This window comes from Pogoniulus pusillus, chromosome 16 (assembly GCF_015220805.1).
Source record: "Pogoniulus pusillus isolate bPogPus1 chromosome 16, bPogPus1.pri, whole genome shotgun sequence".
NCBI lineage: Eukaryota > Metazoa > Chordata > Aves > Piciformes > Lybiidae > Pogoniulus > Pogoniulus pusillus.
Window position 1 is genome coordinate 14,773,611 of NC_087279.1, and position 19,462 is coordinate 14,793,072.

Sequence of the window (19,462 nt, forward strand, 5' to 3'; positions counted from 1 at the left end):
CTGGTGGTTTAAGGCTGTTCTTGAGATGTTGGGGAATTCTGAAATGGCAGTGCCTCTGTGTTCTGCGTGTACACAGAACAGGATATTTGATGATTTATTTTCTGAGCACTAAATCTAAAAGGACTGTTTATTTCACTCAGAGGTAAAAAAGCTCAGTTTTAGCATTTTGCAATATGTTATTTCATTTATTTTCTTAATGCCCCTTGCAGAAACTGCAAACAAAAGCAATGTAGTGACCGCCAGTACTGCTATTCAACTTTTGGATGACAGAAAATCTCCAGTTGTTGCAGGTAAAGTTCTGGCAGTTTATTCTGTTCATGTTGTGAGGTTTTTTAAAGCAGTTTATGTATTTCTTGCTTTCTGGTTTTGTGTTAGCTGGAATTTAATGTAGGAATATAATTTTTTTAAGAAGAGAGGGGGAGAAAAAGATGCAGTTACACCTATAAGATATAACTGAATGGCTTAGCATAGAGAATGTTTAATGGCTCCTCTCCCTAAGAACTTGATCCTTTATTAATTGACTATCCAAGGTTGTGAGTTACGGAGTTTGACTTAGTGGAATTAATCATTATAAGTAAAGCACTTTTAGTAGACACAATTCTATATCATAATATGTTACGTTAAGAAAAAGAAAATACAAGAAAGGACAGTCTGATGTGTAAAGCTTCTAGTAATCTTCAGGTTTGAAAATCCTGTCCTGTAATGAATGATAGAAAATGGTCATTTTTTCTAAATTATCAGAGAGGTGACTTGATCAAAGCATATAAACTGAAAAAACAAAGCTTTGCAGTCTACCAGACAAGAGTATAACAGCAACTAAAGGCTAAAAGATTGTTTTACAATTTCAGGCTAGAGACAAAATATAAAGATTTTAAAGGGAGAGTAATTAGGTTTCAAATTGCTGGACATTCCTCACTCAAGTTCAGATGCTTTTCTGAACAGTTCCCAGTGGCTACCAACTTGGAAGAAGGAGTTAATTTAGAAAAGTCTTATGGCTTATCATGCTAGAAAACAAATTCTCTTATCTCAGGAAAAATTAAGTACCAGCTACACAAAGTACCTATCACATTTTTTTCTCATATTTAAAACATGATTTAACTTGCAATAATATACAGGGAACACAACCATGAAAGAAGAAGAATGTGCCAGATAGTTGGGAAATCTCTAATCTGAGTCCTCAAATACAGAATGTCTCCACTGATAATAATAGATATTATGTTGTCAGTGGGAAAGCACCGCTCTGACTCCAGTTAACACAAATACATTATTCACAACATACCGAACTCTTCCATGACATAACAGGAAATCCTGATTTTGCCTCCATACTCCTCTTAAAAGCATAAAATAGAGTTTATAAACTTATGTCAGTGCGGATATCTGCAAATAGCTGAAGATGTAGGTGAGAGTTTTTACTGTAAAATGAAACAGTTTGATGTGTTATTTAGAGACTGCTTCACCATTTGGAGTTAATAGAAGGCTTATTATGCATCTTACCTTACAATAGCTGTACACTGTGTCCAGTTAATGGATGTCTTTAATAGTATTCCTTCCTTACTAGTGCTTGCAATTTAGGCTTGAATTTGCAGAGGTATTGCACATAGCTATCTCTAATGCTGTGTGAATAAGCTTTGGTTTGTTTTATTATGGGGTTGGGTTTTGCTTTTGTTGTGGTGTTTGTTTTGGGGTTTGGTTTTGTTGTGGGGTTGGGTTTTACTTGTGGTGTTTGTTTTGGGGTTTTGTTTTGGTTGGATGGGTGTTTTCTTTGATAGCAATTGCAAAACAGACAGGTATAGGCTTCTTCAATTCCCCAAGAATTATGTTTAACATTGAGCATTGAAAATTACTTGGGTCCTATACTCTCTATCTAAAGTAAAGACAGAGTCTTCAAAACTTTTGAATACCAAGGTATGTGAAAGATCTCCGTGCTATCTGTAAAGGTATAATGCCACAAAAAAAATCTGCTTTCTTTGTAGATTTTTTTCCTGTTAATTCTATTTTTGGTGGGAAAATATCAGTTATAATAGGTTTCAGATGTAAATATATCGTGAGGCTTAGTAGAAGGAGGGAAGACTTGTACTAAAATCATCAAGTCTCCAGATTGTCACTACAGAGAACTTGAGTGTTACTGCTGCTATTTCACCATCTGTACCTGCCAATACCACTTAAGTGTCAGAATGTGTTTACTTATTGGCAAGTAAACATAATTTGCTTTTAAAATCTCTCAGTTGAGATTGTGATTTATTTTTTTAATTTAATTAAAATTTCTGTAAAAAGTGTGGAAGAAGGAGATGAAGCTTTAATACGTAAGAGTAGTAGCACAATAGTTATTACCGTTTATAAAGAGTTCAATTTATTTGCAGGAGGGAAAGGGACAATAGTATTGAGTGCGGGGGTAGTTTAGATTGAAACATATTTAGGCTCAAATTTGCTTTGCCTTGGTTTTCTCTATGAGCATGTCTCCTATATTAAGTTTGTATTGAAATACTTTATGTCTTCAAACTTTCCATATTGCTATGAAGGAGAATGGAAGATAGTGAAATAATTTATTTTCTTATGACCTAAAAATAATAGAATCACTGTGGCCTTGAAATTTGTTGAGAGTCATGTAAGATTATTATTCCTTTCTATGACAAAGATGGAGGTAGTCAATGCAGGGTATCTGAATTTGGGTAGCAACCTGGCTATTGAAAATTACACAAGTGAAGAGCCAGTTATCTCTTCTGATGCTCATGTGGAAGGCAGTACATTGCATGTTAACTGCTGATAGAATTCAGCATTACAGTCCTGTGTTCTTTGATGCTGCATAATGCGTGAACTCATTTTAGGGTCTTTATTTGAATCTCTGCTCCCAATAGGTGGGAATCTACAGAAGTGCAGAATGGAATCTGTATATGTTATCAATGTGTTTGTAATCTCCCTCCCTTCCTCAAAGATGATGGTTTAGTCATTATTATTTTGCTTAAAATATAATTCTCACCTAGACATTTTTAGGCAAGAAATGCGGGCAAAAGCAAGCAAATAAAAGTCATCATGGGGTAAAGCAGGCTCTAAAAAAAAGATAACTATTTCTCTTCTGAGACTGTGAGTGAATTGAAGAGTACTTGAACTTTCATGAATGTAATTCCCTGTAGATGTATTTTAGGTCAAAAGCTGTAGTGCATTAGAGGACCTTAAAAACCTTTTGTGTTGAAAGAGACCATTGCCATTCACAGAAATCAGGAAAATTAGCCCACTGGGATGTTTAATTAAAGGTAACAGAACTGGCATAACTTTTTTAGGACAAAAATTTATTAAAGAACAGTGAAGAAAATATAATTGTCAAGATTTCTTAACTTTTCTTCATAGAACAAAGAGAACATGCAATTTCAAGCCTCATTCCAGAAGTCCATGGCTATGAGTAACAAAAAGCTCTGGACACCTAGTAAGAGGAGCGAACAATTACAGTCTTACATGAGCACAGTCTTTACTCTCATAGTCATTTGTAATTTAGAGTTTTAAGAGGATGGGAATGAGTAGTCTGGTTTTATTTATTATGAGGCTGCTTTTGAATGTAAAGTTTATATTAAAAAACACAAGCTTCTCTTTGCAGACAGTTATAGGCATGAAATGTTGTGGTTAGAATTGACCTCTTCATATCACCTAGTTCAATCCCAGTGCACTAGGTCTTGAGCTAGAACGGGTTATCCAGAGCTGTGTCCACTCAGGTCTTGAATGCATTCAAAGATGGAGAGGGCACACTCTCTCTGGGCACTTCCAGACATTAGCCACTCTCAGTTAAAAAAAGGTGTTTGCTTTCCCTTCGTAAACCCAGCCCACTTTGCAAGGAAGTATGCAAATCTGTCATGGAAAGACAAAATATGCCTACATTTCTAGTGCCACAGCGTGCTACCATGTGACTGTGAGACATCTTAAAGACTGTGATACGCAGACTAATAATCTTACCATTCTTTTAACAAATGGCGATGTTGTCAGTTGCAGTGACCTAAATATATACATTTGAATAAAAACTATGTAAAATATCATACTACTCTGACCTCCAGGTTCATGTCATCAGCATGTTCTTTCTGTGATGGAAAGGCTGCAGTAGAAAATAGTTATATTTGATAATTTTAAACCAGATATAATAGCTAGATAGGAAAAGCAGATGGTGTTTGGTTACTGTTGCCACCTATAAAACTGTCGAATTGCAAACTTTTGCTTCTGTGATACCCAAGTATGATGGGTTATGTGTGATGTGGCTTTATATTTAGTTCATAATAGAGTATATTATAAACAATCAGTTCTGTACTGAACTTATCAGAACTGAAATTAGGACATAGATTGTCTCTACACACAGCTTTTTTGTGGCCTCTCCATCAAAATCAAGTAATATTATAATTTCTTTGTTTTAGAAACATAGGAAACTCTATCAATGCAGTCAGACCAGTACTTCTTGGAAAGAAGCAAGCCATCTTTGGTCTGCATCAACTCAAGTAGAATAGTTAATGTACTTATTGTAGCTGAAATAGAGAGAAAGTATTCCACTGATCTGAAGGTTTATTTTATTCAGCCTAACTCTGGAAAGAAAAGAAATCTATGTTGTACTTATGTAGAGCATCTTTACAGTCGTTTTCTATCAAAGAAGACTGATTGTCTTGGTTGTGCATTCAAGCGTTGCCATAGCTCTGTGAATTTACCCTCAGTTTTTTCTGCTGAAGCTACATAAAAAAATGATTGCAGTAATTCCTGTTTGGATAGAAAAGGGAAATCACTGCAGGAGGAGCCCTGTTTTTCTTCACAACTGCAAGCTTCTTGGTTGGAGTTTTTGTTTTTCTTTTGTATGTTAGACCAGATGGTCACTCTCCTAATCTTCTGTGGTGAAAGTTACCAAAAGTCTATAGCTCTTGTGAGAATACTAAACCTGTAAGGGTCAGACTCTGTCATTGGTGAACATATTGAATAACAGTTATATGTTGTACATAGTCCTTTCAAGAGAACAGCTTTACTGTTCATTTCAGAATGATTAAGGATGACCAAATTTATTATTTTTTTCCTCACAGACATTGTTTTCTGCTGGCAAGCAATAGAAGTCAAAAAGAAAATAGTACATATTTTCTACCACTCTTATCTTTATCATTCACATCTTTATAAAGTATCTTCTCCCTCTATGTGACACAGAAGGTACCAGGGAATCTGTCCTGAAATGCATGACAGGTGCATTTAACTCTATGGTAGATGGTGCCATGCCTCAGGGACATGATGAGTGTTAAGTTACTCTGTTCTCTGCCACACATTAATGCTGTGAGACTGACAGAAATAATTTATCACATACAAGATTTCTTGGAAAGAAATATGTCCATATGGCCTAGCAGAACAAAAGAAATACCTACTATTGATTTCTGCTAAAACTGCAGATCATGCTGAAGTGTTAATATCTCTGTGTGTGATTCATATTTAAATATACACTAATAGCTAGTATAGATTTAAAATATAATAAGAAGTACTTTGTGCTCAGATGTAGGAGGTGTAATTGAATCTGGAGAAAAGGAAGTCTAACCTTCTTCTGTTCACTGACAGTTTGATTTTTACATGCTTCTACCAAAAATCCTTACAAAGCAAACAAGGAATGTTATGTTTTATCATGGAAGACAAATTGGCTGAAGTCAAGCCAGGATACCTTCCCCTTCCAATATTTAATGCTGAATTATTTTAGTAGTTAAACCTGCTATTATTACAACAGCATATAGACTAAATACATTTGCTCTGACCTGTTTGTACCTTTCCCTCCTCTTTTTCTCACATATATTGTTTTGCTATTACTATATTATTTGAGCAAATGTCACTGTCACACATAGTCTTTAAAATTTATGACACCATCTACACCATTACATTTTAATGTGAAAGCCTAAGGGAGAATGAATATGTTATCATAATGACACACTAACCAAATTTTTGAAGTGTTCTAAAATAGATGTTTTCCTTGTCAGGCAAGACAGTGATTTACTTAATCTTTACTCCACATTATAAGCCACAGAAGATTATATTCAGCAGTAGCATTTAGTAAATCCCTCAAAGTGCTTTTCATGCTTTGGTGGAAAAGCACTAGTTTATGTTTTTGCAGAGTTTCTTGTTCACTTTGAGTATTATCTTTGTATTCATAAACTAATGTTTCAGGAAAATGGATATGTGTATTTGCACAGTCTAACATTAAACAACTCACAGACTTAGGTTAGAAGGCATGACTTCAGAAACATGGTTTGTAGGCACGTAGAAGTAAGCTTCTTCAGAGAGTACTTCAGAGCATGTGGTAACATCCAGCCTCTCTCCATTGGCTGAACAGGAAATTTGAAGTTGGATGGCATATTCCCAGTCATTCACGAACTTGTGTTTGTTCACAATTCATTTTACCATACAGAACTGATGTGTGGAATAATTGAAGAGCAGGGCTTTTTAAGGTCTGCTAGTCTTGGCTTAAGAATTTAAGCCCTACTTATCTAACTCTTGGACTTTTATCATCACTTGTCCTCTGAGAATCTGAGGCTCTGATGGATAAATTAGTAGAACAGTATCCTGGCATGTATAGTATTGAGATCAGTAGTAACTTGCACAGAGCTTTCTGACCTTTGCTTCTGCGCTTCTAATTTGCTTTTGGAATTTTTTGGTTGGTTAGTTGGGTTTTAGTACTATGCAATTTGTGTGTGAGGAAGACTCTTGTGATTTAGTATCAATCAGATTCTAGGACCGTTCTGCTAACTAGTTCTGCTACTAGCAAAAGAAATTAATGACTGCAGTATGAGGCAGCACGTAAACTGCCAAGTCCTTCAGACACTCTACGCAAGTATGGAGCTGAAATTATGCAATAATAATTTATTTTCCCCACATTTCCAAACATTAACAGTATTTTCTCATTTGATGTTGTCTTGCAATGAAGATGGCAGCCTTATGCAGAAGGTTCAATGCATAGTGTACATAAAGCCTAAAACACCAAAGGGTTCCTCTGTAATCAGTAAGAGAGAGCAACCACAGCTTTCACTGGAGGTAGTTATGAAGTATGTAGTCATTGGTTTGTTTATTATGGGTTTCTAATTCCTACTCCTTCTCCCCTGTTGTGGCTTACTGCCTCATCTGGATGATTGATGGTGCTGCTTGCCTCATCTGGGGGAACATACAGTCACATTTAAAGTAATATAAACCCAGGAAGTACCAAGCCCCTTATGATTATTATGACTATGCCATTTTCAACCAAGTTCAAAGATCAAAGCTGAAAAAGTAAGCATACTTTCTAGGTGCTTAAGTGAGGCTTATGTGTCTTTGTCTTCTGGCCAGCCAAGATAGATGGTTATTAGTAGGCAATGGTTGGGTTCTGGGGGGATTTTTTTAGTTTTGTTTTGTTTTTTAATATTGGCAATGATAGATAGGCTGCGTATAATGCCACTAAACGTTCTACTTCGATATTGAAGAAGAGAGATCCTGATTTTGTTTGGACGTTGTAGTACCGAGGAATAATGAAGGTGAATTTTGATTAAATTTTTGCAAGCTCTGGATAGCAAGGCACACATAGCAAGCCTGCTTCAGTCTAGACTTTTGTTTCTTTCCATAAAGGTGCTGAGCATGGCATCTATGAACATCATTAGTCTGTTGTACTTTTCAATTTCTGTTTTAAGTTGAAGTTAAGAAAACATATATATATTTAAGCAGATAATATGTTCTATAATTGCCTCTGTATGAAAGACAGGGCTAAAACGATATGTGTGCTTTGTCTTTGCAAATACCTGGCAGAGTAGCGTGTCCTGATACTTTGCTGGCTTTGGTGGAGAAGAGTGTTTTTTCACAGAGATTAGGAAAAAATGCTGTGATCACTATAATACCTCTCAGGAGATTTCTGGAAAAATAACAAAGCTTTCTCAGGAACCCTTTATCTGAAAAATAAATCTCTGCAGACAACTTATTTCAGCGGCAGATGTCCATTGCTAAGCTTTACAAATTAAGGAGAGTTCTGTGGGGAATCTCTAGATCCAGTCTTCCACTTGTTGTTGTCAGTAATTGTTATGGACGGTAAATTGTGCCTTTTACCTCTTTTGCAGTAGTTGAATATTCTCTTTCTTGTGCTGAAAAAGAAAGAATTTTTGTTTTATTAATTTAAGCAATTGAATCTACACTTTCTTCTCTGGATGTCTGTTATTAGCTGATCATCATAAATAATTGGAAAGCTTTCATTGAAAACACTTTTGTAAATGTTCTGTTTGGTCATGTAAACCTTTACATTTTTTTCTTCTTGTTATTTGTTTCCTTTCTCTAGCAAACAGCAAATTAGAGAGCATAAAATTTTACATGAATTGGCCTGCTTTGTTCCCATAGCAGTGCAAACTAATGGAAATAGAAAATACTTCACTTTCTGGCAGAACTCCATATCATTTTACAGCCTTATGTGTGCATGCAAATCCCCAAAGCATATTAAATGTGACTTGGAAAGACTGTCTTTAAGTGTTATTATGCCCTTTGTTGCCTCTTCCTCTCTTCTTTATTTTGTTTCATTTTTGTTTGGGTTTGTTTTGTTTTGTTTGTTTTGGGTTTTAGACCATCTTACAGTAAGGAAAACTTGAAAGCTTTTTGTTGATATGTCTATTTGTAAAGGACTGGGTTCTGATTATTCCAGACTAGGCAATTCCAAGTCAAGTCTTGGTTTTCCTTTCCTTGATGATATCAGACGTGTGAATTTATTTGTGATGGAAGCTCCACTTCTGTGTATGAACCTATCAAAAAAAGTGAGGAACTTGAAGTCTCTCTAGAGGCCAGAGCTTTATTAGCTTTCATCATAGAATCTGCAGCTGGAGTGCAAATGTGCTTATTTTAGCTTGCCACTGTAGAAAAGTATTGATTTGCTCTTGCTCTGAACTCATTTGGCTCAGGGAGAATAAAATCCTATCTTGTATTACTTCAGTCTTCTCTACCTGAAAAGGCATGTTTTGCCTCATGAAATGTTATTGCAATAAATAAATGAAATAGTAAAATGCCTTAGCTCTGATGATAGATTATTCAGTAAGTTTTACCAATTATTTTAAAGCAAATAACCAAACTTCCTTCTGAGATACATCAGCAAGGGATCACATTTAAAGAGCCTGAATATAGAAGTTCAGATGTTCTAAAAATCCTGTGCTGCTGATGTCTTAGCTGAAACAGTCTGCTATTTGGGATAACACACTTCAAACAAAATGCAAAGGTTACAGACAAGGCAAGGGAAAAAAATAATTTGGAGGATTTGGCCTTACAGGAAAATTTTAAACAGCTTGATTTATTTAATTTCAGAGGGTGAGGAATGGAGAGAGCCCAACAATGTGAAGTATTTAGCAGTACAGGACAGACAGAACAGACAGTAATTGATTGTTTTCAGTGTCTGCTAGATTTAGATTAAGACCGAGATGCTTAATTTTCTCCGGACATGAAAGTAACTGCAAATGCAGGAATGAGCTTTAATATTTAGGTTGCAATTATTACTAAGTAGATAAGAGCAAGGGTTACGTGACTCCTGCCATAGAGCTCATTACTCAGTTGAGGCTGTTATTAGAATAGCAACAGAACTTGATCTTGGAATCCATCTGTTAGAAGCAGCTTGCTTTTTCCCTCGTTGTAGACTGTTACTCAGCCATTGTACTCATGTCTACTGCCCAATGGAATAAACTGGCAAGGTTTTTAGACAAACTTTGGAGTAAATGTTAAGAGAAGCTCTTAGCCTATATACATGGTTGATTTCTGTAGTAGCTGCCTAACCCTGTCACTGTAGAGATTTAAAAAGCATGTCTTGGAGGTCTCTTCCAACCTGGTTGATTCTATGATTTAGATGTCTGATGCAAATAGCCTAGATACCTTATATCCGCTCTTGGAAAAGGAAGATGGAGTTGCTAATCTCTGTTGGTTGTTTTAAATAATTTCTGGGAGTTTTGAAAATCGTTCTGAACATTGAAAACATTCTTTTTGTTCTAAACTCTGATTAGTCAAGTCTTTCTGGCTTTGATTTCCTGCTGCAGAAAGTTAGTTTGTAGCCTTGAATGAATTCATCTGAATGTTCTTTCTGTGAGAGAGAGCCCATGTAAACATGCAGCTATGTTATCCTCCTTACTGAAGGGCAGCACTGTGATGGGAGCTGCATCTGTAGTCATGATATTTGGAAAATGGAACACTTGTGTGTGGATTTGGGAATAAGAAGCTTCAGAAATGTCTGTAGGAAGCATGTATTCCAGCAGGGTAACGGGTAGCATTTCTTCATATGCACTGTACGTGCTCATTTGAGTGCTTGTATCTGCAACAGCATAGCATTTCTTCTTTCTTCAGCATTTTCTCAGCTCATTTCTTTCTTCCCAACTAAGTAAGCTAAAAATGATATGTGGCAGTTAACAAAGTTTTCCAAGTTAGATTACAGAAGTAATGTTTAAATTGTGGTCTTCTAGGGTAGATACGAAAAGGGAAAAATGTATGTGGAAATGGTTTGGACATGTTTCAGTTACCAGCGGCAGTGTATAGACTGGCTGATTCTAGTATTGATATCTGGATGCATACCAGGTACCCTAAGATCTTAACATTCCATTCATAGATATATTGTATCTTTCTTTGCAGAAAGCTCACACTTGTCAGCTACTGACTTTAGATGCACCATAACTCATATGTTGTACTATTATTACAGCAAGAGCTAGTAATAGAGAATGAAATACTTTAAAGTGGCTACATGAAGATTTCATTATTTCAAACACACGGTCTTAAATAGTGGCTTCAGAATATACATACTCAAAATATATATAAACTTACATTCTTGTACATAAAGTCTTAATTCATATTCCAAACAATATATATTTACATTAAAAAAAAAAAAAGTGAAAAAGGAGAAAAAAAGGAATAGTTATATTAAATCAATCCTATTTAAATTTCAGAATTTTCAACTGAGGTGAGGGCTTTAGTTTCAAGAAACCCAAGACAGAATTTACTCAAGCCGAGGAACTATCAAACGGTTCTTTTTCCTCAGGAGTTCCATGCTGTCTGACTGGGGCCAAATGTTCTTTGTGGTATTTAGCAGTAATTGCAGCATAAGCACAACCATAAACAGCAGCTGCCAACATCATTAGGCAAACAATTCCACAGACAACTCCAGTTATGACTACGGTGGCAATTGCGTGTCGCAGACTAACAGGTCTTGGCTTTGGTTTGGGTTCACAGTTTGAACGGCCACTTTCCCCATGTTCACTGTGATGAACATGCTTGAGAGTACTTCTGTGCTCAAAGCTGTGGTGGTGAATGCTAGCCAGGTGAACGTGAGCTGTCCTTAGCGGGCATGCTCCAAACAGCTCATAGGGAACTTTGAGGAGGTCCTTTCCCTTCCGAATCCCTGGTGCTGAGCAGATAATGCCATCACTTATTCCTCCTGAAAAAAAAAAAAAAACCACAAACAAAAGAACATTTAAAAAATGTGGTGGTTTCTTCATTATCTTAATGAAAAGTGAACAGAAATCTGGAATAATTTTATCATCACTGTTGATTTTTAAAGTTTCATAATGGTATAGTATCTGTATCTTCCCAGTTAGATCAATAGTTGTCAGATTATTACAAGCCCTATGAGGAGAGGCTGAGGGAGCTGGAGTTGTTTAGCCTGGAGAAGAGGAGGCTCAGGGCTGACATCATTGCTGTCTACAACTACCTGAAGGGAGGCTGTAGCCAGGTGGTGGTTGGGCTCTTCTGCCAGGCAACCGCCAATAGAACAAGGGGACGTAGTCTCAAGTTGTGCAGGGGGAGGTATAGACTGGCTGTTAGGAGGAAGTTCTTCACAGCAAGAGTGATTGGCATTGGAATGGGCTGCCCAGGGAGGTGGTGGAGTCACCACCCCTGGAGGTGTTCAAGAAAAGACTGGATGAGGCACTTAGTGCCATGGTCTAGTTGACTGGCTAGGGCTGGGTGCTAGGTTGAACTGGATGGTCTTGGAGGTCTCTTCCAACCTGGTTGATTCTATGATTCTAGGAGTTGGTTTACAGTGATAAAAAGAACTATTACATGTAATCATTCAAAAAAATCACCATTACTAGCCTGATTACATTTTAACACTCATGTAAGAGTATTTGCAAAAAGCAATTAATAAAAAATAAAATTGCTTATGATTATATGAATGGAAAGGTAGAAAATAGCAGTGGTATCAAAGTAAGAACTGAGTCACAGACGAAAACAAAGAGGTATTGTTAACAATTAATTCTATCCAAATTCATACCATTACTTCCTTTTATAAAGAGAAATGGAAACAGTGTATTTAGGACGGATTTCCCACTTGATTGAAATACTCCATGAAATAGTAATTGTTCTGACATCATTTGCTGACTGTAATGAAGCAAAGAGAAAGTTCAGCAATTTCTTGGTAAGAAAATATACAGACATCTGAAGGAGTTAGACTTAATTAATCTATTACCTTGTTGAAATGGTAAATTTCATGATTGCTTAGGGCCAGATTCTGCTCTCTCCCAAAGGATATTTTTAGTGTAACAGGAAGTGAAGTAGGAAGCTTCAGTCCTGCTAAATCACCTAGTTGTTTGTCAGTGTGCAGAGAAATACACACTGAGCATAGCCTTCAAGTTCATGCACCAGAGCTTTAGGGGTGTAGTGTCTCAACAAGGCCAAAACCAATGTTTACATAGTTTAAAAAATTAACTAATTAAATCAGCTGAGTTTTCTTCCTCTTCTCTATCCAAAATAATCAACCTTTCAGCTAAAGCTGGGCATATAAATATTCATCCTGAAAAGACTTTGTCTGAGAAAGCAGTGAATAATTGCATCCAGACTGATATCAAAGACTGCATCACAAATACTGATGATATTTCAAGATAGTTGCGAGCATAGCAGCATCTCCTAGTCTTTAATAGTCAAACCCAGATCCTGGTTTCAGACACCTCCAATATCTTACTTGTAATCTGGATATAGGTACAATCTTGCAATTCTTTAAGGATTAAGAATCCTTAAAACTTCTGTGCTTTTAAGTAACTAAATATGTGTGCTTATAATAGAAGATGGGAGTCCCACCTGAACTGAAGCATCCTTTATAATGCCTCAAATGTCAGTAGCCTGAGCTGGGTTCAGCTGGAAATACTGAAACAATTTAGTGTTATATTGAACACAATATTTTAAATTCAGATAACATTCCATCTCTAGCAATGTTTTGCTAGGACTTACCTCTCTAGAGGCACAGTACTATTTTATCATAAGTATACAATATGAGTCATGGGAAAGATTAGTGTGCAATATGACTAATTTTTCTTCATGGGTTTCATATGAGTGATTTTAGGGAAATATAAGTGTAGAAAAGAGCATAGTACTTAGGCTTCATTTAAAACTTCTTGCTAAAACAGATATGTAAGTTCCATATTACTTAATTTATGTAATCTCTGCAGTGTTCAGAAAAATGGAAGGGTATCACTGAATTTCTAAACAATGTTGGGTTTTTAAATAAATGTCAATACTTAGGCTGCTGGCAGAGTAATTAAGATAATCTGATCTGTTTTTCTTGGATCATAACATACTTTTGCACAGAGAAGTCAGAACCCCTGCTGAATTTTTATGTAGGGAATGCTTCCAGCATAATAGAGCTAAAGGCTTGGGATAGTGTAATATTTTACCAATCCAAAATATGAAGATTTTAACCCTAAGAGTAGGTTAGCTTTTTGTATTTTCTAAAAGGTTGCTCTGGCAGCAGCTTTACCTCTGAGAGACTGTTCCTGTGTTAATTTTGTTACATAGCAGGTACAGTTTTCCAAATGATTTGTGGAGTTCTGCCTCCTGAAAATGGCACTCCATTCAGTCCTAGGTAATATGGACCATTTTCACATGTGCCGTGTGGCAACATGTTCCATGTCTCTTCCATATACAGACAGGTAATCTGAAGTTTGATCAGATACAAACATCAAAGCCTGATTTCAAGAAAAGCAAATGGCCCAGTTATTCTGAATTCTCAGTCTGAACACACTTCTTGGCAGAAAGAAATTAATTCATTTGAATATGTAATTCCTTTAGAACAAAATCATATTCTCCTGTCTATAGCATAGCTCAGGAATATATTTAAAAGCAGACATGGCCAAATTATGAGGCTACCTTTATTTATAAATTTTCCTCTTCCTCATGTGATGGCATTACACATCTCTGTCAGGAAATTGTCAATGATTTCAGTACCTCATACTGCAATATTAGTCAAAACTTGTCTTAGAGGTAACATGCATTTTTAGGTAAAACATTCTTAAAATATTGAAAACCTACAAAGTGATAATTTAGAGAGGAATTAGTATCTTGAGTTCTTTAAAGCATTGATGTTTTGATGTTTACCCTCATGCACCTGGTAAAAAGCTTCTAGCAAAAATATATTGGTAGGATTAAAACAAGCACATGTGCACAAGGCCACTGATCAGATAGATACAAATATCTATGCATATCAGATATAAATATATATGCATACATACTCTGCACATACATAGTTGCAGAATGTGTCTGTACATACTGTATGATTGTGTGTATCTTTCTTTTTTCCTTTGTCTGCTGCTATAAACTTTTCTGTGGGGTTCCAGTCTGCACTTTTCTCTAGGATTCTAGTCTGCCATCTGTATATCTGAAATCACCTGTGTTCAGACCTGTGCATAAGAATAGAATTTGTGTGCTTATTTGATGAGATGATATAAAGTGTGGGGCAAATTGTGGAGTCATAGTAGTAAAAATTAGTTAGATACTGCTCAAGTGTTTTTTGTAATGAGAAGAATTCCTTACCTCTGTATAAAAAGCTCTCCAGCCACAGTTTCAGGCCAAAGACATTACAATTACATTGCCAGGGATTATCTTTGAAAAGAACCACTTTCAGGTTTGGAAGTGACTCTAGCAGAACTCTTTCCATTTTCTGAAGTTTGTTATGCCTCACAGACAGTAATGTTATATTTCCTGTGCGGTTTCCAAAAGTCTCAGGTAAACGTATAATGCTGTTGGATGACAAGTCCAGTTCTTTTAGGTGTGGGAGGAAACTAAAAGTCTTGTTTTCTATGTAATGAATCAAGTTTCGGGTTAGATTTAGAACCTGTAGGTACGGTAGTTTTTGGAAAGCACCTGGTGCCAAACTGGAGAGAGAATTATTAGACAAGTCTAAGATTTTGAGCAACGGCGTTCCAGTGAATGCATTCGGGGTGATTCTCCAGATCCGGTTATTCTGCAGCTGTAGTATCTGAATTTCAGGAGGTAAATGGGCAGGAATTTCAGTAAATCCTCTGTTCTTGCAGTCTGCAGTCTTTGAAGCTGTATAGCATAGGCATTTGTCAGGACATCCGTGAGCCACGTAGATTAACAAGGTGGCACCCAAACCCAAAAGGCAGTTACCTGTATCGCAAGTGAAAGATTTAAAACTAGTTGAAAATGTTTGTCTTTTGGCAATGTACAGGTCATTAACATGGGCAACAGATAGAGAACTCAGTAACACGTATTAATGTAGATAGCATAAAGAGAATTTATTTCTTTTGTAATCCTTTAGCAAATTACAGATTGCATTTAAGATATCGAAATACTTTCATAATGCAGAATGAAGTTAGTGCTTCCATGATCTTAAAATGAAGTGCTTCCCATGGCTTTATCTTAAGTAGAAATGGTTTTCAGGAGGATTTGCCATCAGCAAAGCAGTGATGTTGAAGGGAATGTGACAGAGTTTCTAAAATGATTGCATTGGAATGCTTGTGTGGTAATAAAAACTGTGTCACAGGAATTGTAAGCAGAACTTCTATTTTTTCTGTGATTTTTCTAATTGTACTACCTGAAAAAGAATGAAGTTAATGTGCCATAAAAAGGCTAAGATGCTTCAGAGATGTTGCTACTAAAAGAGTTAACAGTAGTTTGCCAGCAATTCAGATTCTGATTGTTCTTTAAAATATCTATGTTTGTACCCATCACTTTAGTTCTCTTATCTGAAAGCCAGCTGTACTTCCCATGGAAACAAGTTTCTACACAACCAGCAAACATTTGCCAAGAAGCTGTTAAAAAGAGAAATGAGTTGACAGGAGTGCTTAGTGATATTTAAGTATTTTTAATGCTCTTCTGCTCCCTGATGTTCAAGTCAGCTTTAACTGAAAAAAAACCCCACTTGTTTTTATTTTTCCTATCTTACTAATAATTATACTTTGAAAACAAGGTGCCACTCAAGGGTATGTTTCTATACACAGAAGGATTTAATAATAGTAATAATAAATCAATTATATAAAAAATAATAATTAAATAGGTGTCAAATAATTATATTTTCTTTGAAGAAACTCAGAATGCTAAATCATTCTGTAACACTGTTTTTTAAATGCTTTGAATATTTTTTTAGTGTTTACTATCTCAAAATGTGCATTTTGTTTACTCCTTGAAACCTTTGAAAATTAAACTGCATACTGCTTATTGACTTACAGAGATGAAACTATTAGTTACAGGGAGTACTGTACAAGTATGTAATAAGAGTAGAGAGTATCTGATTAGAACACTGAAGATGAGGAAGGTAAAAGTGAAAGCTTTATTCTGAGACTTAGTTATAGGGAGTACCATATGAAAGGAACAAGAGTGATTAGAACACTGAAGATGAGGAAGGTAAAAGTGAAAGTTTTATTCTGAGACTTAGTTATAGGGAGTACCATATGAAAGGAACAAGAGTGTCTGATTATAATACTGAAGACGAGGAAGGTAAAAGTGAAAGCTTTATTCTGAGACTTAGAGGGAGTTCCATATGAAAGGAATAAGAGTATCTGATTGTAACACTGAAGATGAGGAAGGTAAAAGTTGAAAGTTTTATTCTGAGACTACAGCTTCAGTCACAAACTACTGATTATTTTCTGCTCAAAAACTAAATTGTATTTAGATGACATTTATACATAATTGTATTTACATGAAAATTGTACTTAATATTTTGCAACGCTGAATTCTATAATGCAGAAAGAATTCTGCATTCTTGCAAGCAAGGTAATCTTTCAGTTCATTATTCTGCAACAATTGGCTTCAGAAACAGACAGCTTCTAACAATGAGTTAAACACTACTTGGCAAAGAAATGCTTAGAGAGCAGAAAGAAAAATCATTATTAATCTGATTACTTCAATATCTCACCTTTCATTCTGTTTTGGTTGTTCTTCGCCTTGCGGGAGATTCAATCCATTTTTCTGATGTAGAGCGGTTACACACACTCTTTTCTGATTCCCACTTCAAATCTGTAGTGTGCTCATTCAGTTTCCTTTCTGTAGGTTGCTTGGGTTTGTTTTGTTTTAATTTTAGATGGTATCTGTGGCTTTTGTAGAAATGCAGTTATTTCTAGTTAGTTACTCCATCAGCCTTTGATTTTTTTTCTTTATCACAATCTCCACCACCACCCCCCTCTGCCCCCACTGCCTGTCCTTTTATGACTCTCAGAGACTTACTCTGCCTCTTAATCTGTCCACAGGCCATGCAAAGAGTGTCTGTCAACTCTAACTGGACAGCTGTAACATACAAATAATGACCTGATAGCTTTGCCTTTTCGGTTTATTTAATCTGCCTCAAATGGAAGGCAGAGAAATAAGACTGCTTTTGTAAATCCAGTACTAATTCTGAATTCTGGTGGATTATTAGCTCGGCAGTGTCAATTTTTGCAAGATCAGATGACTCTGAACATGGATTCTGATTATCCTGGGCTGTGGCTGGAGGCAGTGGAGTGTATAATATCGCTATGAATAAGCCTGTGGGTTGATGACATGGTTTTGACAGTGCACTTGTTTGCTCCTCTAAGCTTATTCATCTGACATCCATTAGCTGTGCTGACAGGATTTTCTTGAATGGGAACACAGGACCTGTGGTTCCTTCCATAAAACAGGCATCTATCCTGGTATTTTCACCAAGAACACTGAACACATCTATTTTGCTTTGAAGAAAGGAGTGACAGATGGTAACAAAGTGATAGTCCTTGTGTTTGTGCTATGGAAGTTATCACAGAAAATTGTGATAATCACATCCAAACTGCTGTTAAAACGGAGTCTTACAAGAGGTTATCCAGTGTCCAGTCAAGCTGAGACTAGAAAATTTTCAGCAAAGGAGGTTCTCTGGGCAATCTACTCCAATGTGTATCTAATCTTAGCATTAATAGTTTTGTCTTAACAACAAGATTTTTCACTGAGGCAACTTGTGTCTATCACCTCCTGTCCTGCCATCATACACTCTTGTGAAGAAAGTAAGTCTATCTTCTCCATAGCTATCTTTTGGTTACTGAAAATCTTTGGTTTGATCTCTGCCACCCCATCCACAGGAGTGAGCATTTTCTGTTATTTTTGCATGTTGTGCTGAATTGTTTCTGACACCATTCATGATACCCAGCCAAGGACAGCAAATACTCCTGAGCAGTAAAAAGAGAACATAAAGGAACTGACAGTCTGCAAACATGACTGTTCATGTTGAAGATAGTAGGGGTTTTGCTACAAATGGCAGGCCATACTGTCCTTGACACCTGATGAATGACGCATCATCCTGATGCAGGTTGAGCCTGTGATTTAGTGTAGAGGAATACTGCAGATGTAGATTACCTGGTACCATAGTCATACTAAATAACTTCAGCTTTACAAAAGTAGAGGGAGAGAAGCTTAGAGATCAGCTTTGATATATCTAAAAGGAATACTTGAAAGCAAAACACTTCTCTAACCTTTGTTGCACAATTCCTGTATTTGTTATGTCCTTTCCCAACCCATGCATGTGCACACATATCAAAACATACAAACAGACTTATCTTAAATAGCTCCAGTGAATCATTTGACTGGAGATGATAAAAAGGGCTATTATAAAATACCATCATTCTTAGAAGTTGTAGTCTTGCTAGCTGCAGATACTCTGCTCTTTCAAAGAGCAAATTTATGGCAGGTACTTGTTGCTTGAGATGGCATCCCTCTGTCCTTGGTGTAACTCGTGCCTTCTATCAATGACAGCCCTTTTCATGGCTGTTGACGACCTTGCAGAAGGTACTAGCTGTAATTATATTGCTTTCTGCTATGACTTTTTCACAGTCTTAAATTCTAAAATTTTATTTTGGCTCGTGACTTCAAAGTGCTTCTTTTTTAAAGATGGTTTTCCCTTTTAACTAACATTTGCTGACCAAGTGGGCTTACAAGATCCCACAGCAGCTTGTGCCATCACACACAGGACTTCAAGAACGTCTCTTAACTGCCTCTCTTATTTTAGGTAAGACTTGGCTACTATAATTGTATTATTTTTAGCATGTGCCATATTAAAGAGATGTTCGTAGGACGAGGTCACTGAAAGTTAAGCACTGTGGGAGGTTCAGCTCCAACAATAATGCAAAAGTTGTTCTATGTAGTCTAAATTATGGTATAAGAAGTTATTACTTTTTAAAAAGATCTCTGTGCCGAGTTCAGCTTTGGAAACATACAATTAAACCTGTCCATTTGCTGGTCCTGTAGATGTGGCTGTTTCTTCTCCTTACATTGAGAACTC

The 19,462-nt window shown here is 36.3% G+C and overlaps 2 protein-coding genes across 6 annotated transcripts in view; one reads left to right on the forward strand and one right to left on the reverse strand.

Annotated features, from left to right (window-relative positions):
- Positions 1-19,462, forward strand: part of CACNA2D3 (calcium voltage-gated channel auxiliary subunit alpha2delta 3) — a 415,635-nt gene that overhangs the window by 334,251 nt on the left and 61,922 nt on the right. For all 5 annotated transcript variants that reach the window (XR_010305229.1, XM_064156686.1, XM_064156685.1 and 2 more), the window contains one exon: positions 210-290. Coding sequence is in view for 4 of the 5 variants with exons in the window: in XM_064156686.1 (XP_064012756.1) it covers positions 210-290 (81 nt within the window). In the remaining variant the exon portion in view is untranslated. The remainder of the gene's footprint in view (positions 1-209; positions 291-19,462) is intronic.
- Positions 10,956-18,550, reverse strand: LRTM1 (leucine rich repeats and transmembrane domains 1). Its single transcript, XM_064156572.1, has 3 exons — positions 18,541-18,550; positions 14,755-15,351; positions 10,956-11,389 (listed from the first exon to the last, which is right to left on the reverse strand). Exons 1-3 carry the CDS (start codon positions 18,548-18,550, stop codon positions 10,956-10,958), a joined length of 1,041 nt encoding a protein of 346 aa, XP_064012642.1.